This window comes from Mastacembelus armatus, chromosome 16 (genome assembly GCF_900324485.2).
Source record: "Mastacembelus armatus chromosome 16, fMasArm1.2, whole genome shotgun sequence".
Taxonomy (NCBI): domain Eukaryota; kingdom Metazoa; phylum Chordata; class Actinopteri; order Synbranchiformes; family Mastacembelidae; genus Mastacembelus; species Mastacembelus armatus.
In genome coordinates, this window is record NC_046648.1 from 4,278,142 (window position 1) to 4,304,417 (window position 26,276).

The following is a 26,276-nucleotide window of genomic DNA, read 5'->3' on the forward strand; positions in this document are numbered from 1 at the left end:
TAAGAAAGGTCGAATCAAGTAATGTAGGCCTATTTATATTAGTGAGAGGGATTTTTACAGTGCTCTTTGAAAATACTTAGAAAGTCAAAGCACACTCTGTGTTTCCAGGTTCTGTCTGATCAGTAGATGGCACTACAGAACTGTATTTCATTTAAAAACATGACAATGTCGAGCACACAAAACCATTTCCCCATGCATACCTCCTTTCAAAATGAAGCACTAAAGGATCTCCTCCAGACATGTTTTATGACAATGTATTTAAAAATGTGTCTTTTCCCTATTTAAAAATCTGTAATAATAAATGCCAATACTTTTTTACTTCACTTTAACTTGGACACAACATACAGACTTACTGCTCAGTAAGTGAGACTCAAACATCCAGGTAAAGCACTAAAATTCAGCCTTAAGTAGGCACCAGATCTGTCAGTGTTTCTGTTTAAAAGACTAGTGTCAGATTTCTTACAGATAAAGTTGTTTCTGTTAAGATCTTTTTTTCTTAACAATGCAAGTTTTTGTTCTTAGTAGAGAGAGATTGCATAAATAAGGAGTATTTATGCTGTAAGAGGGAATTCAACTAATGTTATTTCATATTAACTGAACTTTGTTATCTATCCATTCATCTGTCTGTCTACGTGTCTACCCATCTATCTATTGAGTTGTCTATGTGTCTTATGTTTCTGTTTTATCTATCTGTCATCTGTCTGTCTACCTATTTGTGTGTCTATCACTCACAACCACATGGTTGTGTGTTAAAGCTAGAGACACCTTCACTAATGTCATATTATTCCTCTGATCAACAGGTGGCGACCAAGATCACAGTAAGATGCCAACAAAGGCAGGATAAAAGAAGACAATGCTTTTAACAGATATAAACAAAGCTGGACTGCTAGTGGTGAGATTCTTTCTGTATTACAGCACTAATTGTTGCTCATTTTGGGTGTTGAAGAAAGAAACACATAATTATGTCAAAGGGACTGAAGCTAGACACGAGACACAAGAGAACTGGGCGTCATAAGGACAGAATGAGTGGCCCTCTGTTACTACTCGCCAGGCTAAGAAAAATCTATAAAGAAGGTGCAAACAAACAAAGGAAATGGGAGGTAACTGCAAAAACGCAAGCAGAACATAGAACACAGAAAAAGAGAAGTGATCAAATATTGGAGGAATTTTTATTTAAAAAGCAACATGGTATACCTATACCATTAGATAAATGTCTGACTGTGCAGGTGCATTCAAGCTGTGTACATCAGTGATCAGAAAGAGAAACAAAAGACTGATGATTGCTGATGATATTGTTACTGGAAATTTCACATGATGTCATACAAGAGTATACAAGAGCATTTAGGGGCACGTGCTCAGAGCACATGCTGTTAAGTAGGAATTTCACTGATTTCACACGTCAAAGCCATTTTACTCATCAAAGTCCGTTCTTCACTATATGTAAAAACAGATGCACAGTCTCAGTTTATGACTCTGAATGAGCTCAGTTTTTTAAAAGATTATTTTGTTGACATCTTGCCTCTAACAGTGATAGTGCAATGACACAGAGGAAATGCAGGAAGGGAAAGGTGGATATTGTGGTTATATGGTAGGCCTTTGCACCCTGTTGTGCTACCGGATGCCCCTCTGAGGCAGCTTAGTTAAATACAACCCCTGATAATGTCATAGTGATGCCTTCTAATTCTTTGGTTAATATACCGTATACTATATACTATATACTTAAATGGATAACATTCATTTTTACTTAGCAATCTATGGTCCATCCATCTATACCCACTTATTCCTATTTAGGGTCACAGGTCCCCAGTCCATCACAGGGCCACATAGAGACAAACAACCTCACTCACTCACACTCACTCCTATGGGTAATTTAGAGTCACCAATCAACCTGACATACATGTTTTTGGACTGTGGGAGGAAACCAGAGTACCTGGAGAAAACCCACACAAGCACAGGGAGAACATGCAAACTCCACACAGAAAAGCTGGGTTGCAAACCCATGACCTTCTTGCTGTGAGGCAACAGTGCTAACAATTAATCCACGATGTTGCCCCAATCTATACTCAAAAACCCTTAATGACAAAGTGAACACATGTTAAAGAATTTCAGCAACTTTTGTAACTAACATCTTTACAAATTTATTCAGTTTTTTAGTTCAAGATTTTGCAGAAGCCCCTTGGGCAACAATTTAGTCTAGTTAACTCTCTAGAGGTTTTTGCACACATGAATGTGGCCTCTTTATTTCTTTTTGGCAAATCCTTTCAAAGTCCATCAGATCAGATGAGAAGCATCTGTGAATGACTATTTTCAATAATTCAGGCCAGTGTTCTCCTGGCAACACTCAGCTTTAGAAACTGTTTTGCCCTGACACCTTTTCATGAAGGCCTGAAGGGAGTTCCTTGAACTTTCTTACTTTGTTTCTTGTATTGATGGCAGAACAATAGTTCCATGCAAATTGTGGGCCTGTATATACACTGGTGTGTATTTTTAAAACTGTGTTCAACTAGCTCAGCTACATGTGGACTCAAATAAACACATTTTGAACCTGAAACAAGTTGAAATGCAATAGCATATGGACTAAATACCTCTGTAAATGATATAACATTGTGATTGACTGTGTGAGATAGATAGTCATGAAAAAATATACAGATTAACAACATTTTTAATTTGCATGCTTCTGCAAAAACTATGATCCATTTCACATAATGCTAATTGAGTTTAGAGGTAAGTGAAGGTTATTTGCATTACACATTTTGTAAACAATGACAATTCAAAACGCTTTGGGTAATGCAAGAAAGAAAATATGAGAGAAAGATTTGTGAAAAATATAATGAATAGGACAGACTAAAATAATGGAAGATAAAATAATAGGATATAATTTTATAAATTATAATATATAAATTGAACAAAAGTTAAATTCTAAAATATATACAAGTACAGTTTTACATAAGTTTAAAATCCAAAAAATTAAACAAATTGTTTTTATATAAATTATTTATTTATTTTTGAGAATGTCTTTTTTTATTCTTCTGTGAATTGCACAAGCTTGCGCAGAGTCTGCAAAGGTTAAACTAACGTGTACTGTCACATACTTCCTGTTGCAAAATGTGGGTTTTGCTGTAGGTTGAGGTTAGGTGCAGATTCACTAGAGACTATGAAACTAGCAGTACTAAGGTTGGCAGCTGCACCTTTATGGTAAACTAAAAAAACAGACGCAGTTGTGTGAGTGGTTATTATTTGCAAAGTAAAGTTAATGAAAATAAAATTCAATTCAAAACAATGACTTAAATGAAGTCTGTCTCCTTCTTAATTCAACAAAGAATGCCAGGTATTATAAACTATATGCCCATAGGTGTGAATATGAGTGTTTGTCTGTCTCTGTGTCAGGCCTGTGAAAGATAAGTGATCTGTCCACCGTGCCTCCCACCCCATGTCAGCTAGGATTGGGTTTAGCCCTGCTGCACCCTTCTACAGGATAAGCTGTATAGAAATAGATAGATGGATAAACTGTGTTCAGTTCCATGGTACAGTGATATATAGTCTATAGAAATTATAAAGTAAAAAAATATAGATACACAGAAAAATATAGATACATAGAAAAATATAGATACATACAAAAATATAGATACATACAAAAATATAGATACATAGAAAATATATTTATAAAAAAGCATTATGTTGCAAAAGTTACACTATATTGCATTGTCATCTATCTCTCCAAATGACACAGTCACATGTACTTTCCTATATTGTTTCCATTCTGTCTATAACCTTTTCTGTTGTTAACCTGAACCCAATTTTTGACTTTACAGTAAATATATACACTGTGAAGAAGACAGCAAAGACAGACATCACATAACGAAGGACCATACTGTTGATCACACTGCACTGCTCCTCTCGTCCAGGCTGCTGGTTTGTGAGTAAACTGACCCAGCGATTCTTTCCTGAGGTAGGTATACCTTGATTACCTGACACAGTCTGCAAGGAGCCCTGTTCATTAACCTCAGCAGGTGCTTCCTGAACTTCTCTCCAACAAACACATACAGGATGGGGTTGAGGCAGCTGTGAGAGTAGGCAAAGGCCTCCGTAACTTGTAAGGCCAATATGATGGCTTTGCTTGTTTCACATTGTGTATAGAGGTTCATTAGCTCCAGTGCTTTGAAGAATGATGCAACATTGTAGGGAACCCAGCACAAGATAAAAACAGCTACCACTATGAGAACTACATGGATGGCCTGTTTCTTTGATGACTGGCTGTTCAGAAGCCTCCAGAGGATCTTTGAGTAGCAGAAACCCATTATGACAAGTGGGATAAACATACCCAAAATGTTCATTTTTAAAAGCCGGAAGATCCTCCAGAAGTGAAAATTGGAATGACTGTCATTTGCTGCTGTGGGATATTCAGGGTAGCAGAAGTGAAGCATACTACTATTATACTGCTGTTTGAGAAAGATTACATCAGGGAAAGAAGCCAAAATTCCAGCCACCCATGTGACAGCAGCTGCAATCGCTCCAAAGGACCGTGTCCGTGCTCTCATAGCGTAAACAGCATGTACTATAGCCAGGTACCGGTCAATGCTCATCAGACAGATGAAAAAGATCCCACAGTAAAATGCAATGTGATAAATGCCCAGGACCACCTTGCACATAACGTCCCCAAACACCCAATGGTCTCGTGCTTGGTGGGCTAAGAAGGGAAGGGAACAAACCAATAGGAGGTCAGCAATGGCCAAGTTTATAAGGCACACGTCGGTCATACTGCGCAGTCGCGCCCCACAGGCAATGACCCAGATCACCAGAGAGTTACCCAGAAAGCCCAGGATGAAGAAAATGCTGTAGAGAGTTGGAAGAAAACTGGCCCCATGACGCTCATACACACACATCCCGTAGTCACCGGTGGGGTAGTCAACATAATCGTATTCAGTGAAGGGTGTTGAAGTAAGGCTGGTTGAAAAGATAAAAACAACTACTTAAGAACAAGTCACAGACTGAAAGAGACATCACAAACTTTATGACAGTGTGTTCTGTATAAAATAATGAAGAAAATACTGAGGTTAAATCTTACCCTGGTGTGTGTTGCGTAGTATTTCCAGTACCACTGAAAACAGTCGGAGTGGAGCTATCAACTGCAGCCATAGTGGATTCACTGGAAAAAATGACATTCTTTAGAAAATGAAACCAGATGTTTTTTTTTTTTTTGGAATGTTTTGGAATTGCACAACTTCAGTGCTGACAATCTTAAGTACATGACACTAGAGTACAGTGGTGGAAGGAGTACTTAGATGTTTTACTTAAATAAGTCAAACTAACTGTATGCTGATAGTTTTAACTACTTGACATTCTGAGGATCAATAGGGTTGGATGATTATACTGTATTTTGTTATATTTTGTTATATTAATCAGATTCACAAATGTAACTAGAGTTACAGGAAAAAAACATATTTGCCTGTGAAGTTAACCCTAACCCTAACCCAAGTTCAAGCTCAATACAGATACCTCAGAATTGTACTTATGCATGGATGTTTTATATGTCTACAACATGTAAGTCTGAGTATCTTACACCATAGAAAGAAGTACAGAAATATGTACTGTAAGCAGCTGAGTAAGAGGCAAACGAAACAAGACAAATTCAGTTCCAGGAGTTAATAGGGGAATGTGTTTCTCTGGGAAGTTGTTTGACCTGTTGTTTATCACTATGACATTGTAGAGGATTAGATAGCCTGCACATTACAATATGTTTCATATTTTGTGTGCACATACTTTAAAAATGTGTGATCCAGTTTACAAAAAGTTGGTTTTGTTTGGCCAGCCTAAACCCAATCACACAGACATTTCAGGATACATACACCATGTGTACTGGTGCAGCTTATGAAGAGTTTTATACAGTACTTTTACCAGTGCATGGGTGTGTGAAATATTTGATCCCTGACAGGGGTGGAAAGTAACGAATTACTTTTATTCATGTTACTGTAATTGAGCAGGTTTTTTGTGTACTTGTACTTTTTAGTTTTTAAAATCTGTAATTTTAATTTTACTTAAGTAGCATATATATATATACATATATATATATATGTATACTATATATACTACACCTACTGGAGACATTGCGAGTCAATGGCAGTTAGCATTAGCATTAGCGACACTAGTATGTCATTGTTTTTTATTGTCTAACCCTAACTGAGTCTTTTTATTGTCTAACCCCAACCGAGTCATTTTATTGTCTAACCCTGAGTCATTTTATTGTCTTACCCTATACCTAGTTCCTAAACCTAACGATCATGTTTTAATGCGTAAATACAACCAGTAGCTGTGTTTAAACTTAAGAACGTAACTTCTGTTATGTACGTAATGATAACAATGAATATCTGTGGGATAAAACGACTTTCTGAACCAACTAGTAAGTTCAAGTAGGTGAGTAGGGACCTTCTGACCTATATAAATAGGACTGATGTACACTGATAATGCCTATTCAATAGTAAGGCAACAGTCAAACTGGTGAGTCGATCAACACTGACCCTCCTCCTAATGCACTGGTTGAAGAGCAGATTGAGCCTAACGCAGATGGAAAGATTGACAGCACCCCTGGCCCTATTTAATCTTTTTTGGTTATTTGACAGGTCGAGCAGTCTGATACCTGATACCTGATGCACTTTGATTTGGTTTTATTTAAGTCAGAGTGACCCGTTTATTTGCACAATTGCAAGATTAGTGTTGATGAAAAGAAGAATTTTTGTTGCCCAAAAATACATGACATGCATTTCCAATATATTTTAAATGTAATATCATGTTATTTTTATGGCACTTTAATTTTGAATGTTTGTTAAAAAGAGCAGTAAATGAAATGCAGTTTCCTAAATGTCAAGCCTTATTTTATATGCACTGCAAAGTCATTAACTTTTACTTTGAATACATTTTAAAAGGGCTACTTTAAAACAGAGTAGATTTTTACAATAATTTTACTTGTACTTAAGTAAAATTACATTAACAGTACTTAGAAGAATATTTTTGTACTCTTTCCACCTCTGGTCACTGAGAGTCACATCATCATGCACAGTGATCACAGCAGTAACACTACTGTGTACTGGCATCTGGACTGTGGGTAGGTAATTACAGAGTGCCTATTTTAAATTTAACTAGTCTGTCTCCCTGAGTTTAAGGACATTGAAAAGTTATGACATAATAATTCTCTCAGCTGGTACTATTAAAAAGGTGGTTTAAATAAATGTCAGTGTTGAGGTGTTTTATTCTTACACATGAGAAGCTGATTCTGACAGACAGAAATGTTTGACATTTGCATGCACCACTGGTTAATGCACTTTTCATTTTTAGCTTCAGCTTGGAACTTGATGACAGTACTGCTCTTTTAAGAAGTCAAGTTTTCCTATTGAGCCATTTTATATAATTGAAGTAGATGGCTGTCTCACTCACACCATTAGCTGTAGAATTGATTGATGACCAAGATATCATAAATGTATCTTCTCTACAAGCAGTTTTGGATGAAAAAATGTTTTGCAATTGGATGACAATTATTTCTTTTCTTATGTCAATCCATAGTGAGACCGGCATAAGATGGTCCACAGACCCTGAGATGTAATCTGTGTGTAATCTAATCCAAATACTTTCCTTCCCTTTTAATGAGTTGATATAGTCATTACATGGTCTTTGTAGGTCATTAGTATGATAAAGTGTTGTCCTCCCCACTGATGTATTATTATTAAGCCTTATAACCACATCTGAGCCTGTTTAAGTAATAATAAGTCAATGTCTAGAATGACTTAGAGCTAACATTAGTATATCCTCTCTGTCATTGTGCATAAGAACACTGAAGTTGCATATGTCACCTAAAGGCATGTTCATGTAAAAGTGAAAAATATTTTTAAAAAAGGAAACTTTACCTGTCACTGCTGTGTCCTGGAAGACAGCTGATAGTGTTTATTTTGTGGCGTGTTAGATTCTGAGGTGGACAGCCAGTTCAAACAATCGATCACTTGAGCATACAGGCTGATAATGCACAGGAAAGCAGAAGTGAGAAGTAATTTATATACCAAGAAAAAGAAGGTGTGAAATATATGGAAACTTTTTTAAAAATATCATCAAGCAGTGAAGGTGGGCTTTTCGGTTTGCATATGAAAGCCAAATGGTTTCTTACTGCTTGAAACTTTAAGGTAAGAGCGTAGAACCACAGAACCACAGCATTATATGTCTTGTTTTTTTAAACATCACTGTGGCTTCAGTCCAGATCTGCAGGCACACACAGCTGGAGGTTTGCAGAGCATGCATGTTTGTGCTTTTTTGCATGGACAAAGTGATACCACTGACTGTGCAGACTAGACTCTCATTTGCCTTAAGACAGCACAATGTATAGGAAGAAAATTGCCTTCTCATAGTGGGAAAAAGTTCTTACTAATATCAGAAGGAAAATCAAGATGGGACTATTGTGTTTCACAGATCTCAACATTTATGTGCGTCATTTTGAATCGATCAGTAGTTGAACTGTAGGTCCAGATGAAGAATCCCTGGATTGTTATTCAGTGGACTGTTGCTATGACACAGGGATTCTGTTCAACGGACTTCTGATCAAATAGTCATAAGCTGCCTAAAATGATTTGATCACCTGAGGGTCATATGTAGCATTGGTTTGTGGAGTCAAGAAGCTTCACTTGTGACATTTCACACACAGAATACAGACACACACACACTAAGACCGTGGTTGTAAACAAAACCCATAGGACGAAGTTTTCTTTTTCCATGATAAAGAACAATTAGGTTTTATTTTCTTTATTTTACTTTACTAAAGGAACAAAACCATTTTTACCAGTTACACATATACTTCAAATTACTTGATTGGAATAAATGATTTAATAAATGCTGGACTTTCAAAATGAATCATTCCCTTGTTATTGGGAATAACCAGAATATCACTTTTACAGCTATGAACACTACACACACACACACACACACATTACTGTCTTTGTAGTCCCTGAGTTTCTGTAAGAAAATCCATACTTTCAGTCAGTACCACACAGAAGCAAGATATGTTTATCATATTTAATAATCTGATCTGACAAGTGTATTGGAAGTCTCTTTGTCTGTTGTGTCTCTGTGGCTGAACATCCCTGTGCTCTGGTAACCCCAGCAGAAATATTTGGTTCGCACCTTGCCCAATGACTTCCTAAACTTCTCCCCTACAAATGCATAGATTATTGGATTTACACAGCAATGCGACCGTGCAATGAGTTCAGCAAAGCCTGCACACCAGAAACACACACACTATGGTAAATATTAGTTTTACAGCTTTGTCCTTTTTGGAGTTCCTGGACTTGGACAGCACAATAAGGATTTTCACATAGCAGAAAATCATGATAGGAAGGCACACAAACAGGCCCACTATGTTTTCACTGAAGTTTCGCCGTAGCTTCCAAAACAGCTGTCTGTCCTCTGGGTACAGTGGCTGGCACTGGGAACTGTTGTCTTCTTCGTCGATCTCCAAGGAGGCGAATATCACCTGAGGGATTGCCATGATGACAGATATAACCCAGATAATGAAAGCAGCTGTAATCCCATAGCGAAGTGTCCGGGCACGCATGGCTGCCACAGCGTGGACGATGGCCAGGTAGCGGTCCATGCTCATTAGGGTCACAAACAAAGTCCCACTGTAGAAACCCAACTATTCAGAGGAGCAGAGGAGGAAGCAAAGTCAGAACAGGTTGGGACTACGCTGACATTTGACCTGCTTTACCAGCATCAGTGATATTCTTGATACAGTTGACGTTACACAGCCGCAGTTTCACACATCACCTGAGGACAGCTCTTATTGTTACTACTGAAAACGCCTGATCTCATTTCTTCAGCGAGTGACTGCACTAGAATAATCCTGATTGGTCACACCTTAAACACACCAATTAATCGTTCAGCCCTACTTAGTAGTTGCAAGTACTATTACTAAAGCCAATTGGGTCAGGGACTCAGGGGTTAGGAACCCAGGCGCTTTAGTGTTATCCTTAGAATACGGGTCTAAACAGCTGTAGACTTAAATAAGGGGTTTGGAACCTCCAGCTGTAGTCTACTCAATCCTAGATGTAAGAGTCCGGGACTCAGGATCATCTCTGCAGATAGTCTGTGTTGAGGTACTTTTAGTCCATCAGGAATGGGACAAACTGAAAGTAGGGGACCCACAAATATGGGTCAGCGTGGTCCGATAGTCGATATCATAAGGGGCAAATATGGTGACAAAGCGGTGACATGCCTTTTTATTTTTATTCTTGCTTATGCATTTTTAACCTGTCTTTTATTTCTATAAATCACTTTGAATTACTCTGTGTATGAATTGTGCTATATAAATAAACTTGCCTTGCCTATTTGTTTTTCAGAGAATAAAAGAAAATTGATTAGAAACCTCACCTGATAGACTCCTGTTACCAGTTGGCATGACACAAGATTCTGAGAACTGTAGGCCCAGAGGGGCAGGGATACAGCCAGAATAAGATCAGACAGGGCCAGGCTGAGAAGACACACATCTGTCATAGTTTTCAGCTTTATGTACCGGAGGAGAACCCAGAGTACTGTGATGTTACCTGTGAAATTAATTTGAATTATTTGTTATTTTTAGTTTCTTAGTATTTCCTGTGACAACAAAACTGTCATGCACATCAGCTGAAATGCAAAATCTGCATGCTAATGTGTCAAGAGAGGTATTTTCTTTTTTTAAATGGAGCCATTTTTCACATACCTAGCAGACCTAGACAAAACAGTATGTATTAAACTATTGGCAAGATCATGGGTCCATTGGACAGCTCTGAAGCGGTTGGCTCAACACAGGAGGAATTATAGTCGTAGTCAACCTCCATGTACATTAATATCTCACTCTCTGACATGTTCATACTGCTCTGGAAGAGAAAACAGAACATTGAAGGATTACTTTAATTATCCACAGTTGCATAAAATACCAAAAACCAAAAAGTTTAGATAAATACAGCTGCAATTCCAAAAGATTTGGCAACCTGGGGAGAACAGAGTGCAATGATTTGCAAATTTTAAAATATAAACCTTTTTTTATTCACAATAGAACATAAAAAACACATCAAATGTTTGAACTGAGAAAATGCACCATTTAAAGAAAAAAAATGGAAATGAGAGGTAACAGCAAAAACAGAAGCAGAACATAGAACACAAAAAACAGAAGTGATCAAATATTAGAGGAATTTTTATAATACAGTTTTATTTAAAAAGCAGCATGGTATACGATGTCTGTGCAGATGCATTCAACCTGTGTACATCAGTGATCAGAAAGAGAAACAAAAGACTGATGATTGCTGATGATATTGTTACTGGAAATTTCACATGATGTCATACAAGAGTATACAAGAGCATTTAGGGGCACGTGCTCAGAGCACATGCTGTTAAGTAGGAATTTCACTGATTTCACACGTCAAAGCCATTTTACTCATCAAAGTCCGTTCTTCACTATATGTAAAAACAGATGCACAGTCTCAGTTTATGACTCTGAATGAGCTCAGTTTTTTAAAAGATTATTTTGTTGACATCTTGCCTCTAACAGTGATAGTGCAATGACACAGAGGAAATGCAGGAAGGGAAAGGTGGATATTGTGGTTATATGGTAGGCCTTTGCACCCTGTTGTGCTACCGGATGCCCCTCTGAGGCAGCTTAGTTAAATACAACCCCTGATAATGTCATAGTGATGCCTTCAGGGTATCTCACCTTTGCTTTGAGGTTACACATACAGAAACTGTGCCAGGTAAACATGAACTAGAAAAACACACAGTGGGAATATCCTCTGCCTTCTGTTTGCCCATTGAGTTTCTAATTCTTTGGTTAATATACTGTTCATGCTTCTGAAAGTTTTTGTTGTGAATTTTATTTTAAATCTTAGTTTCATTAGGCACTTTTCCCACAGCGGTTATTTGCTGCAGACGCCTTTACTTCTTGTGCTTTACATTATATTTAAATGAATAACATTCATTTTTACTGAGCAATCTATGGTCGATTTATCTATACCCACTTTATTTCTATTTAGGGTCCCAGGGATCAGCTGGAGCCTATCCCAGCTCTCTTTGGGTGAAAGGCAGGGGTCCACCCTGGACAGGTCACCAGTCCATCACAGGGCCACATAGAGACAAACAACCTCACACACTCACACTCACTCCTATGGGCAATTTAGAGTCACCAATCAACCTGACATACATGTTTTTGGACTGTGGGAGGAAAAAACCTTTAATGACAAAGTGAACACATTCAAAAATCTCAGCAACTTTACTAACTAACTTCTTTAATTTACAAATTTATTCGGTTTCTTAGTTCAAGATTTTGCAGAAGCCCCTTGGGCAACAATTTAGTCTAGTTAACTCTCTAGAGGTTTTGCACACATGAATGTGGCCTCTTTATTTATTTTTGGCAAATCCTTTCAAAGTCCATCAGATCAGATGAGAAGCATCTGTGAATGACTATTTTCAATAATTCAGGCCAGTGTTCTCCTGGCAACACTCAGCTTTAGAAACTGTTTTGCCCTGACACCTTTTCGTGAAGGCCTGAAGGGAGTTCCTTGAGCTTTCTTGAGATAGAGAGATAGATGGTCATGAAAAAATATACAGATTAATAACATTTTTAATTTGCATGCTTCTTCAAAAACTATGATCCATTTCACGTAATGCTAATTAAGTTCAGAGGCAAAGTAAGCAAAGGTTATTTATATGGTCGGGCTAATGCAAGAAGAAAAATATAAGAGAAAAATTAGTGAATAATATAATCAGTAGTACAGATTAAAATAATTGAAGATAAAATATAAGATACAAATTTATGAATATTAAAATGAATAAGTTAAATTCTAAAATATATACATGTACAGATAATTTTACAATCTAAAAATTAAAAACTGTTTTTATATAAATGGTAGTTGCATATTAGCTAAATGTTTCAGCAAATCTAAGTTCTGGTGGGAGCTGGTTCCAGCAGTGAGCTGCACAATGTCCTGAAACCACTTCACCTTATTTAGTTTGTACTCAGGGCACCACAATCTGACCACTACCTGCAGATCTAAAACACCTACTGTGTTCATTTCTGTCCCAGACCATTCATAAACATATAGACAACAAGGAAATACTGTAAAGATATTTTTTTTTCAAAATTTGGCAGTGTCTTGCTCAAACATGTACAGAGACTGCAAAGGTTAAACTAATGTGTACTGTTACATACTTCCTGCTGCAGGTTGTGGTTTTCGCTGTAGGTTGAGGTGAGGTGCAGATCCGCTACAGATGAAACTAGCAGTACTAAGGTTTGCAGCTGCACCTTCATGGTAAACTAAAAAAACACATGCAATTGTGTGAGTGGTTATTAAGTGCAAATTAAAGTTAATGAAAATAAAATTCAATTTCAAATTTCTGACTTAAAGGATAATGTTGCATAGACATAAAAAAATGTATTCACAGGGCAATTGCATAGTACATTGATACAAAACTTTAAGTACACAACACTAGAGTGTAGTGGTGGAAGAAGTACTTAGATGTTTTACTTAAATAAATCAATCTAACTATATGCTGACAATTTGAACTACTTAACATACTGGGAATCAGTAGAGTTGGATGATTATACTGTATTTTGTTATATTAATCAGATTTACAAATGTACTGAAGTTACATGTATTGCAGGATAAAATAATATTTCCCTGTGAAATTTAGTGAAGTCTAAGAAAAAACTAGCACAAAACAGAAATATTCAGTATGGATACCTCAGAATTGTACTTATGCATGGATGTTTTTATATGTCAACATGCAAGTCTAAGTGTCTTAGTAGAAAAAAGTACAAAAATACTGTATGTAAGCAGTTGGAAAAGAGGGAAAACAAACAAGACAAAATAGTTACAGGCAGCTGATTTGATTGTTGTCTTACTATTAAAAGGATCTATTAAATGTGTAATCTCAGGTCGTAGTAGACACAGACTCATCCTCTCCAGGACCTTCCAAATGTGGGATGTGAGAGCCACTGGCCTGTAGCAATTTAGTTCAGCTCAACTTCATTTTATATAGTGGAACAATACAAGATGATTTACACAGAGCTGTAGACTGGGGTTGAAGATCCTCTGTAGAGGCTCACATAGTCGGGCAAAACAGTCCTTATGCAGCCTAGGACATACACCATCAGGACCAGCTGCTTTCCCACGGCACAGTCTTTAAAACTGCTGCCTCACCTCTGAAGTTGTTAATTCCCCTCCACAACTCTCTGATGTTGTGCTGTAGATTTTTCTCCATTTTGTTTTTGTAGTCCTCCTTAGCCTGCTTAATCTCCTCTTTAAGGGAGATATAGGCCTCCTTGACGTTTGCATACAGCAGGTCAAGTGCTTTGCTTTCTCTGATAGGACAGTTGACAAACATTACATGAAAAGTTGATTCTGACAGACTATGAAATGTTTGACATTTGCATGCACCACTGGTTAATGCACTTGTTAAAGCTTGGTTAAAGCAGTACTGCTCTTTTAAGAAGTCAAGTTTTCCTATTGAGCCATTTTATATAATTGAAGTAGATGGCTGTCTCACTGCTTTTGCAAGTCGCCCAATGATGTTCCAATGTCAAAGAAAGATAAATATCCATTAGCTGTAGAATTGATTGATGACCAGGATAACATAAATGTATCTTCTCTACAAGCAGTTTTGGATGAAAAAATGTTTTGCAATTGGATGACAGTTATTTCTTTTCTTATGTCAATCCATAGTGAGACCGGCATAAGATGGTCCACAGACCCTGAGATGTAATCTGTGTGTAATCTAATCCAAATACTTTCCTTCCCTCTTAATGTGTTGATATAGTCAGTACACGGTCTTTGTAGGTCATTAGTATGATAAAGTGTTGTCCTCCCCACTGATGTATTATTATTAAGCCTTATAACCACATCTGAGCCTGTTTAAGTAATAAGTCAATGTCTAGAATGACTTAGAGCTAACATTAGTATATCCTCTCTGTCATTGTGCATAAGAACACTGAAGTTGCATATGTCACCTAAAGGCATGTTCATGTAAAAGTGAAAAATATTTTTAAAAAAGGAAACTTTACCTGTCACTGCTGTGTCCTGGAAGACAGCTGATAGTGTTTATTTTGTGGCGTGTTAGATTCTGAGGTGGACAGCCAGTTCAAACAATCGATCACTTGAGCATACAGGCTGATAATGCACAGGACAGCAGAAGTGAGAAGTAATTTATATACGAAGAAATAGAAGGTGTGAATTCATAGAATACAGACACACACACACTAAGACCGTGGTTGCAAACAAAACCCATAGGTCAAAGTTTTCTTTTTCCATGATAAAGAACAATTAGGTTTTATTTTCTTTATTTTACTTTACTAAAAGAACAAAACCATTTTTACCAGTTACACATATACTTCAAATGACTTGATTGGAATAAATGATTTAATAAATGCTGGACTTTCAAAATGAATCATTCCCTTGTTATTGGGAATAACCAGAATATCACTTTTACAGCTATGAACACTACACACACACACCCATTACTGTCTTTGTAGTCCCTCAGTTTCTGTAAGAAAATCCATACTTTCAGTCAGTACCACACAGAAGCAAGATATGTTTATCATATTTAATAATCTGATCTGACAGGTGTATTGGAAGTCTCTTTGTCTGTTGTGTCTCTGTGGCTGAACATCCCTGTGCTCTGGTAACCCCAGCAGAAATATTTGGTTAGCACCTTGCCCAATGACTTCCTAAACTTCTCCCCAATAAATGCATAGATGATTGGATTTACACAGCAATGTGACAGTGCAATGAGTTCAGCAAAGCCTGTAGCAGAGTTGATGGTTTTTGAGGCATCACACGAGTTCAGAACATCAAACAGCTGCATTGTCTGAAGGAAAACTGTGACATTGTAGGGAACCCAGCACACCACAAACACACACACTATGGTAAATATTAGTTTCACAGCTTTGTCCTTTTTGGAGTTCCTGGACTTGGACAGCACAATAAGGATTTTCACATAGCAGAAAATCATGATAGGAAGGCACACAAACAGGCCCACTATGTTTTCACTGAAGTTTCGCCGTAGCTTCCAAAACAGCTGTCTGTCCTCTGGGTACAGTGGCTGGCACTGGGAACTGTTGTCTTCTTCGTCGATCTCCAAGGAGGCGAATATCACCTGAGGGATTGCCATGATGACAGATATAACCCAGATAATGAAAGCAGCTGTAATCCCATAGCGAAGTGTCCGGGCACGCATGGCTGCCACAGCGTGGACGATGGCCAGGTAGCGGTCCATGCTCATTAGGGTCACAAACAAAGTCCCACTGTAGAAACCCAACTATTCAGAGGAGCAGAGGAGGAAGCAAAGTCAGAACAGGTTGGGACTACGCTGACATTTGACCTGCTTTACCAGCATCAGTGATATTCTTGACACAGTTGACGTTACACAGCCGCAGTTTCACACATCACCTGAGGACAGCTCTTATTGTTACTACTGAAAACGCCTGATCTCATTTCTTCATTTATACTTTGCATGAAATACATATTAGTGCTAGTAACAACTTATGAATCAAACAGAGAGAACAAGACACGTTTGTTTCTTTCAGGCGGAGAGTTGTGTTTGCGGGTGACTGCACTAGAATAATCCTGATTGGTCACAGCTTAAAGGTTTGTTTTCTGGTTGGTCTTCAAACAATACTGACACGCCCATTTATACACTGAGTAAAGGTCTGACTCGTAGCATTTCCCACTCTCCACACAGACCCTGAAGCGTTTTACGCAGAGCTACACTGCAAATACAAACAAATACAAATCATGGCTCCGAACAAAAATGCACTTCAGTCTGGGGCTTAGTCGAAACTCCAGCTGTCCAACTCTGCTACTTCAAGTCTGTATATTTTAAAGCTAGTTAAGACAAATGTCGCTAATTTGTCTGGTAGTCTCATACAGAGCTGCAGCGGAGGGACACATCGCGTGTGTATTAGTGTCAGCGGTGTTTAAAGTAGAACATGGTATGTGGCTGAACCGAACGAGAAATGTGCAAAAGGTTCCTAAAAGGACAACGTTGCGGTCACATTGGACATGAATACACCGTCTACAAGGCTGAAACAGAAGCGACTGTGTGTGTGAAAGGTGCTGTGCCATCACTAGTCAAACCAAAAAGAGCCGAGTAACTTTGAGTAAATACATTCGTCGTTATTTATCAAGCTGCCGTCTCCAATTAGATCAAATTATTATTATTATTATTATTATTATTGGTATTCTTTAGCATAAAATATGGGATACGTGCAGTTTTTAATTTTTGTTTTTAAATTATTTATTTATTTATTTTACAGCGTATTTCCGTGTGAAATGTTTAGGGGGCTGTGTCGAGGGTAGGAAATGTTACACCCACCACAGCCATGACCTGATGTCACATACAGGGGCATGCCAGTAGTCTTTTAAAACCCTGTTGAAAAGTCCAGCCCCTATCCTTAAACAACAATACCACAGATAGAAATTCATATTGGAAATGTGGGAGCTACTTAGTAGTTGCAATTACTATTTGTTTTTCAGAGAATAAAAGAAAATTGATTAGAAACCTCACCTGATAGACTCCTGTTACCAGTTGGCATGACACAAGATTCTGAGAACTGTAGGCCCAGAGGGGCAGGGATACAGCCAGAATAAGATCAGACAGGGCCAGGCTGAGAAGACACACATCTGTCATAGTTTTCAGCTTTATGTACCGGAGGAGAACCCAGAGTACTGTGATGTTACCTGTGAAATTAATTTGAATTATTTGTTATTTTTAGTTTCTTAGTATTTCCTGTGACAAACCGTACAAAAAAACTGTCATGCACATCAGCTGAAATGCAAAATCTGCATGCTAATGTGTCAAGAGAGGTATTTTCTTTTTTTAAATGGAGCCATTTTTCACATACCTAGCAGACCTAGACAAAACAGTATATAGTAAACTACTGGCAAGATCATGGGTCCATTGGACAGCTCTGAACCGGTTGGCTCAAGACAGGAAGAATTATAGTCGTAGTCAACCTCCATGTACCCTAATATCGCGCTCTCTGACATGTTCATACTGCTCTGGAAGAGAAAACAGAACATTGAAGGATTACTTTAATTATCCACAGTTGCATAAAATATCTGAAATTACACACACAATACTGTGTTTGATGTAGAAAGAAAAGAAACAAGGATCTAGGTGACATGCTGTCAATAAAACAAATATGTAATTGAAATATCCCCAATAAGATCATTACAAGTTCGACCTACCCTTGTGATTGTACAGCTCAGTCTTTCATAAGTAACCACCTTGTTTGACTTAAAGCAACTTACACACTTATGTTCAAACCCAACACCAATTTGAGTTATTCTATGGGTTCTGTAATTTCTGTTGTTCCTCCCAGACCCATTAACAAATTAAATAATGACAAAATAGAATCACTCAACAGTCATGAACTGCTTTATTGGTAAACTTACCTTTTCTTTATAACAACATATCAATTTTCCTCATGATGATATTATAGTTAACAGAAAAATATCACCATAGAACACTCCTACATTTTGATCTAAAACTGGTTCATGTTCTGCAATTTGAAAAGTTAACTTGTCGTAGAAAATTGACTTTGTCTTCTAATTCTACTGTAAAGCCAAATGGGCTGAATAAAAAACAATATTAAAGTAATTGTACCACTACTTACTTTATCAAAAACAAGGTCTTTTGACTCCTGATTATCTTTTCATGTGCGCTTAAGAAAAATCTTCCTTTCATTAGCTCTTAAATGTTTGTAAAAACTTGCTTGCACTCAGATCTTTCAAAAAAAGAAATTTAAGATGTTTCTCACCCAATTATGACCAGCACAATGCTCTACACCATGATCGTGGCCAGACAATAGGTTTGACACAGCATTTTGGGGAAATGTTCATATGGCAATGTGAGGAAAATCAACCACATTGCTGGACTTTCCTGCCCTTTAAGTTGAACTTTTCAGATATATGCATCATTTAGTGAATCATGTCTGAAACGTTTCTCTAACAAACATTTTGAGGTAACTGCAGTGATTTCAAACCTAAAATTTTCCAACAATCATCAAATGTATAGCTTTGGACTGAATGATGTGTCTATAAATATCACACTTCCTATTGTGACCATAATCAAATTTCTGTCATCTGTTTAAAACCACATCTCAACCTTTTTCTTTCACTACCAACACGTAAAGAACCATCTGTTGAGACACCCATGCCGACCCTCGCTTCCTGTGGCTGACATTGTTTACACGCACACACGTGAGCACACATAATCCTCAATTACACACTATGTTTATGGGTGTAGGAGGTAAAGCAAGTCTAGTAAAGAGCAACAAAAATGTTAAATATTTGGAGCGTTAATGGCGCTTACCATGTTCTCTGTCAAAACCAGTGCTGCTGAAATTGTGTGTTCTTGTGTTGTGCCTCACACTTGTCACCTAGTCAACTTGCATTGCATGCTTTTTGTGTCAAATCCTGCTGCACAGCTCATTTCTGGTTAGATGAACTCTGGCTCTTGTTGTTTCCTCTGCATTGTGTCAAACCTGCATAGAGGTGTCATTGTGGTTTTCTGAGAAATGTCCCATCAAGAAGACATTAGGGGAAAATATATTCTAATGAGGCAGTTTTCTTTATCCTTTGTTCATTTCTTTTTAACTCAGGCCCACTTCTGAATTGATATGAACTCTTGAAAAGAGCAACTCATCAAAAATGAAAGTTCCTTCTAAAATTTCCACTTTCCGCTTAACCGCTATGGTTATTACTAACAACTCTATTCTTGAATATACTCAATTTAATGAAATCTAAACTCTAGTTTTGTCTCAACAAATGCGCTTAACAATCTGCCTTTGTCATGGAAATTATACACCAAAAAATAAATAATTGCTTGCCTAATGGTTTAATCTGTGAATTGCTTTGACTTGTGACAAAAAGTAACAATTTGTATGTTAAGAATCAACCTGCTTTTACAACAGTGGCAGTAAGAAGCGCCTGCTAATTACTGTCTAAAATGAATGTGCAGTAATAAGGTTTCTGTGGAGGAGTAAAAGTGTGGTACATTTATGATTGCTTAAAGTCTGTGTAAGGTCTGAGTTACAGAAAGGCTGACAAACTCATGGGTTTCATTTTAAATGAGCATCACGTGTCTTTTATCATGGATTTAGTGTCCTAAAAACCTACAACACAATTGGTTGGTACTCTTAAGAGAAGAGATGAGAGGAGTAACACTTTAATAATCTCAGTTGGCACACTAAACCTTTACAGCAACCAATATAAGATGATACATCAAAATGAGGAATTAAACATATTTTTGAAATACTATGTGAATAAAGCTATCAAAATATAGATTTAGCAGTAAGGAAACAAATAGATATGCAATATACTGTAATTGTGGAACAAGTCATATTTTAAGTGTATATGAATAATTGCAAGGTTGATGCCCCAAAATGTGTTCCACATCAACAGATTTAAATCCATGACAAATAATGACCTCTGCATGTGGAATAAGTGTCAAAAGCATAAAGGTTCTGAATACATTTGGCACAGATAAACAAACTTTGCGGTTACAGGATGTTACAATTACGTTGTGCATAGTTTCTGTCAAGAGCTGCAGGCTGAATTCCTCTTAAGTTTCCTTAACAACAACAGAGATGATATTGATGAGTTAATTATGGTGATCAGATAACATGATATGGTTCACAACAATAATATTACAGAAGAATGTAAAAGTGCAAATTCATTGCGAAGTCTGAAGATAATAATTTGTTCAGTTATGATTCGACTATCATAGGTGGAAACTGGAAGTGACAAGTACAAAAATTCATGCACTATGAAGAAGGACAACATGCCGATAAAGTCCATAACATCTGCCCTCAGTCTCCTACATGATGTAAGTGGAGGTGACATCAGAAGACCTGGACATAACTGAGCTTTTCCTGAATGAACTATCCGATTCTCTGGTGGAGTGAAAATGCATCCCAGGTACACACTTGCCCAGCAGCTGTAAGGCTCGTTTCATGAACCTCTGTCCCACAAAGGCATAAATGATGGGGTTCAGGCAGCAGTGCGTGTAAGCAATGGCCTCGGTCACTGTCATTAACAGCTTTAAATTATTGTCGAGATCGCAGTAGCTCTTTAATATACTTTCATTCACCATAAATCTCAAGAAAAGGGAAATGTTATATGGGGCCCAGAACAAGAAAAACAGAGCCATTATCAAGATGATCAGCTTGACAGCGCGGTGCTTCTTCACAGTCCTCATGTTTACAAGTGTGGGGATGATCCTGGCGTAACAAACCACCATCACCAGCAGGGGAATGACCAGACCCAGTATATTTGTTGTGATTAACGTATAATAGTGCCAGGATTTGTTGTCTGGCGCGTACAGACAACTCTGCTGAGAATCATTTATCATTTTCGTGAAGACAAACCCCGGCATGGAGACGCACGTACTCAGGAACCAGACCACCGCGGACAGAGCGACGGCTGTCCGCACGGTGCGATGTCCTGCCACCCTGTGAGCGTGCATGATGACCACATAGCGGTCCAGCGTCATGACCACCAAGAAGAAGATGCTGCTGAAGAAGCCGATCAGGTGGAAGCCAGAGACGAAACGGCACATAAATTCCCCTGTGGTCCATTCTTTGACCACGGCGTAGTGTGCGTAGAAAGGCAACGTGACCACGAAGAGGAGGTCGGAGAGAGCCAGGTTCAGAAGACAGACGTCAGTCAAGTTGGACTGGCTGCGGTGCTTCGTCAGCACACACACCACCAGGCCATTACCTTGGCAGAGAAGAGAAAAACCCCAAATGTGTCAAGGGGCATTGTTTCACTTGTAACAAAGTAATGCTCTCTCTCTCTCTCTCTCTCTCTCTCACACACACACACACTCACACACACACACACACACACACACACCTATGACACCGAAGATGAAAACCAAGCTGTAGAGGGTGGGCAGAAACACGGAGCCGAAGTTCTGCACATAGTCAAAGCTGCAAGGAGAGTAGTTGTTCGTGGCCTCGTCATAATACGCAGAATAATCAGCGGTTGTGGTGGCGCTGATATTAGTTTCATTATCTGCAAACAGAGATTTGAATTATACAGTGATAATAAGGAAAACAATGAAAGCCGATATCCGAACTGTATATCGGAAACTGCAGGCTTCCTGTAGATGACATCCGGACATAATACTTTGGGAAAAGTCAGGAAAACACTCTGGATGGAGGTGAATCTACATTTTAGTACTACACTACATGTAGTAGTACATGCAGTGTACTACAGTGCTAGCACTACAAGAACATAGACTTACACTTAATATAAAACAGACTATCTGCAGATAAAAGAAAAACTAAGAAGGAAAACGTATAATAAATTATAATTTGTGTGATTGAACCCTCCCTCCATTGGTACTAGTGATTATACTGCCACCTGCTGGTGTTCACTGGTAATTTACTTATTTATTGGAAACTTTGACCACGCCCAGATTTTCAAAAATGTTGTGAACACTTGCAAAAAAAAAAAAAAGCAAACATAAGGTTGAAATTAATCGTTGTTCAAAAAAATAATACAAATTTAATTTTATTTTGTCTGATTTTGTCTTTTGTTATTAGATGACATTTTTTATCATCATTTATCATTTATTATTTGACATACCAGATAATTTAGACATATTTTTTGAATCTCTAAACTTGTATGGTTTGGTTTTATAATTCACATAGTCTTCTCTAGTGGATACAGGTTTGACGGTTACAGTACCTGGTGACAACAATATAGTATATTGTCAAAGACAGCTATAAAGACAGCTACACACAGTTTTTATTTTTTCTGCAGTTTCACAAACAAGTTCAAACAATCATAAACAACTTAAAACACTGTTTAATAAAAGTACAGAAGAATATCCAAAATATACTATAATAAAGTGTGGATATAAAACCTATACATAAACATATATTAAGACACAAGCTTCACACATTAACAATAATGGCCAATTTTTTTAAGTGTGTACACTGACCTATAAATACTCAACAATAAAAAAATATTAATAAAAATGCATTCACCTGACATGGTGAGAACTCAGGGATGTCTTTTCCTGTCAGATTATTTGTGGTCGTACTTCTCTCTCTCTCTCTCTTTATATATATTTTTTCTATCAATCTTAATAGATGTGATGTCCTTAAGTGTACAGCAATGAACTAAGTGCTGTAAAGTTGGCTGCCCCCTAATAAAGAATGGCACAGAAACAGAAGTGCAAATGTAGTTTCCTGTATGTCCTTTAGAGATGCTTATCAGGATTCACGGTTAACCCTTTGAGTCATGAAGTGTAAACTGGTACAAGCCTCAAAACTAGAATGGAGCAAAGTGTGTACACATATCCTAACACTAAAAATTATTTCTAATTTTAGTTTAAAAGCTCAAAGCCTGAGCAGGAAAATAAATATTAAAAAGTAATAAGAATTCCAGCATACACAGGAGATGATCTACATATCTCTAATGCATTCTGAAATTATCTTAGTGTAGGCATTCATTTGTTTCCTAACTGATTATAGTTATAAGATTTCAAATCTTTATTATGATCAGAGAAATTTAAAAAAAATAGATTAAGTGTTAAATTGTCAATAAGGGAATATTGGCATGCACAAAAATTTAAAGTTAGTGTTTAAAGAGTTGAATGTGCTTGTTTTAAATGTAATGAAGTAATCCTTCTTCATTCCCATTGTGTTTGTTATTATCTTTATGGTAATACTTCTTATATCTATCTAACCTCATGCAGAGCGTCTGATACATGAGTTTGGAGTAACACTTTGAGGACAACACCCACGCCAAAACATCATTCCACTATCCACGATCTATCTCGGCCACCGTAATCTAGCGTAGAGTTTTAAAAGTTTCCGTGAGCAGCCTGTGTATCTTTTAACGAATAACAGACCATTTTACAGAAATGTGATAAACTGGGGTTGGTCAACCTCCGTGTTGACATTATTTCACTGTTTAAATGATTGTTTTATGTCGAAAAGCATTACTTATGATGTTATTGTCAAAAGTAAACAAAGCAGAAATACTTAAATACTCACCCATTTCAGCAGCATTTAGGGGCGTCATAATCACATGACCCAGAGTTTATTGCCCATGGGTGCATCATAACATAATCACGGCACTGCCCTATGCTTAAAATGGACTGTGAGTGACCTCTCGTGGTGGAGACTGGCACTTGTAGCACAAAGCATGATGGGAGAAACATGCCAGGAGAAATTATTTGAACCATCAATGAATTTCTCATTATGTATATTATTCACAGAAGATTTTTGCTTAACGAAACAAACAAGAGCGACTATTATTATTATTATTATTATTATTATTATTAATATTATATTTAATTTCTGGGATATCCCTTAGCAGGTCTCATTTTATTGTATTTACGTATATCGCTCTCCATCTGGCGCTGAATGAATTCCCACTGAGGATGACTGACTTGAGATCTGCTGACGAAGGCTGCTGGAGCGAGCTGCGTCAAATTAGACAGAGGTAGTTGAGAAAGACAGGAAACCATGCAGCATTGCCTTCTGAATAAGAGCGTAGAACAAGGCGTCTTAGTAACAGCAACAATATTAATAATAATAACAACAATGATACTAATACTAATTAGTATTATTAATGTAGTGTTAACATAATACGTGTTATTATTGTTGTTGTTGTTAATGAGACACCTTGTTCTTCTTATTATTATAAAACACAGCAACTGTATACCTAAAGCTCTTAATATTTTATCCTCATGCTCAGTAAATATGCTTCAAAATCACATCTTGTGATAAACATCTACAGGGCAATTTGACTGGACATGCTCTTTTCACTGTGTACATTGGGCTACATTAATTACTAATGTAACCAGTAACCTGGTTTGAGTTAAATTGCTGCTGGTTGAACTTACCACAGAGAAGCCCTGTCTATCTGTCTCTGGTCTGAGCTTGCTTAAAGAAATCCTGGTCTTCACCTGATAATCAGATATGTGGTGTGCATATATATACATATATATATATATATATATACACATATATATATATATATATATATATATATATATATATATATATATATATATATATATATATATATATACACACATGTATATATATACATATATATATATATATATGTATATATGTATATATATATATATATATATATATATGTATATATATATGTATATGTGTATATATATATATATATATATATATATATATAAATTTTATCTTGCCATGTACAGTACTTTTTACAGTGTTTTTAAATGTGTTTTTACTGTAAATAAACTTAACATTAATACTGACATATGAAAAACTGACAAGGGGTAAACAAAAAGACAAAAAGGAAAACAGTTTAAATCGAGTTCTCTCAGGAACTCTTATTTTGAAACTATCTCCCGGATGTTTTGTTTAGTAATCCCGTTGATTTGACATTCCTCGCGGGCATATCAAGAGCTGGATACGGAGATTATATGAAGTGGATTTGGTAAGTAATTCAGTCCATGAGAATGACGCTATAAAATAGTTTTGACTGAAGTAAATTGGGATTAAAATACTGAACATATATCATGCTCTAATGTGGCACCGTCAACTAAAACAAAACATTTGCCTTAACGGACACTTTGCGGTGTTTCAGGTCGCTCTGGATTGTTAACTCCGCGCACCGTCACTTGTTGAACCTGTTACAGAAAATACAAAGCTGTTCTTTGAAAACAAACCGTTTTAGTTTTTAGTTAAGATACGTTAGGAAAGTCGACGGCAATTAATTTATTTTTGACTTGCTAACCCGCAGGTGACCGCATATTAATGGATATCCTCCGAGTTTAGAGAGCAACGGCGGATTTCTGGGGCTTGATAACCGCTAACGTTGGAGGTCGGACACCGTAATCACGACAATGAGTGACTCCTCAAAACAGCCTTTAGGGTGAGTAACGTTACTTCGAAAATAATATTCTTTATCATTTGGTTATATTTTTCATCTAACTGTTTACATCATTTAAAACGAACCTTCTAGTTAAACAATCAAACCAATTACAGCTACAGCTGGGAAACTGCATTATGTCTAACTGATTAGTATAAATACTTTCAATTAGCAGTTAAACGCATCAGTTCAGACACAATAATTATCAAAAAATGTAGGTGCCCAACACATGTTTCTCCTGACTGTGGCATCTTATCAAAAATATTTCTAGAAAACGAATAGGGCTTCAAGAATGAGATGTTTTTGATAACAGTATTTTCACTGGACTATTAAAGCAGC

The 26,276-nt window shown here is 37.1% G+C and overlaps 4 protein-coding genes and 1 pseudogene across 12 annotated transcripts in view; 1 reads left to right on the forward strand and 4 right to left on the reverse strand.

Moving 5' to 3' along the window:
- Window positions 1-2,034: 2,034 nt before the first annotated feature.
- Window positions 2,035-8,104, reverse strand: ccr8.2 (chemokine (C-C motif) receptor 8.2). The gene is made up of 3 exons (XM_026294373.2): window positions 7,896-8,104; window positions 5,066-5,146; window positions 2,035-4,944 (listed from the first exon to the last, which is right to left on the reverse strand). The coding sequence occupies exons 2-3, from the start codon at window positions 5,134-5,136 to the stop codon at window positions 3,879-3,881; spliced, it is 1,137 nt and encodes a 378-aa protein (XP_026150158.1). The 5' UTR covers window positions 5,137-5,146; window positions 7,896-8,104; the 3' UTR covers window positions 2,035-3,878.
- A 736-nt stretch (window positions 8,105-8,840) lies between these two features.
- On the reverse strand, window positions 8,841-10,874 carry LOC113122800 (C-C chemokine receptor type 2-like; annotated as a pseudogene).
- Window positions 10,875-15,356: 4,482 nt separating this feature from the next.
- On the reverse strand, window positions 15,357-19,507 carry LOC113122832 (C-C chemokine receptor type 2-like). 4 transcript variants are annotated; one of them, XM_026294446.1, is made up of 4 exons: window positions 18,818-19,507; window positions 17,900-18,056; window positions 17,563-17,735; window positions 15,357-16,314 (listed from the first exon to the last, which is right to left on the reverse strand). In XM_026294446.1, the coding sequence occupies exons 2-4, from the start codon at window positions 18,048-18,050 to the stop codon at window positions 15,601-15,603; spliced, it is 1,038 nt and encodes a 345-aa protein (XP_026150231.1). In that variant the 5' UTR covers window positions 18,051-18,056; window positions 18,818-19,507; the 3' UTR covers window positions 15,357-15,600. The 4 variants fall into 4 exon arrangements, with proteins under 4 accessions (XP_026150231.1, XP_026150229.1, XP_026150232.1 ...); XM_026294444.1 differs by having other exon boundaries at window positions 19,372-19,457; XM_026294447.1 differs by having other exon boundaries at window positions 17,900-18,051; window positions 19,372-19,407.
- Window positions 19,508-20,210: 703 nt separating this feature from the next.
- On the reverse strand, window positions 20,211-24,114 carry LOC113122831 (C-C chemokine receptor type 2-like). Of its 2 annotated transcripts, none has more exons than XM_026294441.1 (3): window positions 24,071-24,114; window positions 21,915-22,076; window positions 20,211-21,779 (listed from the first exon to the last, which is right to left on the reverse strand). In XM_026294441.1, exons 1-3 carry the CDS (start codon window positions 24,096-24,098, stop codon window positions 20,878-20,880), a joined length of 1,092 nt encoding a protein of 363 aa, XP_026150226.1. In that variant the 5' UTR covers window positions 24,099-24,114; the 3' UTR covers window positions 20,211-20,877. The 2 variants fall into 2 exon arrangements, with proteins under 2 accessions (XP_026150226.1, XP_026150227.1); XM_026294442.2 differs by lacking the exon at window positions 24,071-24,114 and adding an exon at window positions 23,057-23,225.
- A 1,322-nt stretch (window positions 24,115-25,436) lies between these two features.
- cobl (cordon-bleu WH2 repeat protein) overlaps window positions 25,437-26,276 on the forward strand; it is a 47,593-nt gene continuing 46,753 nt past the window's right edge. For all 5 annotated transcript variants that reach the window (XM_026294435.1, XM_026294440.1, XM_026294438.1 and 2 more), the window contains exons 1-2: window positions 25,437-25,502; window positions 25,809-25,940. In XM_026294435.1, coding sequence (XP_026150220.1) covers window positions 25,912-25,940 — 29 coding nt within the window. In that variant the 5' untranslated portion in view covers window positions 25,437-25,502; window positions 25,809-25,911. The remainder of the gene's footprint in view (window positions 25,503-25,808; window positions 25,941-26,276) is intronic.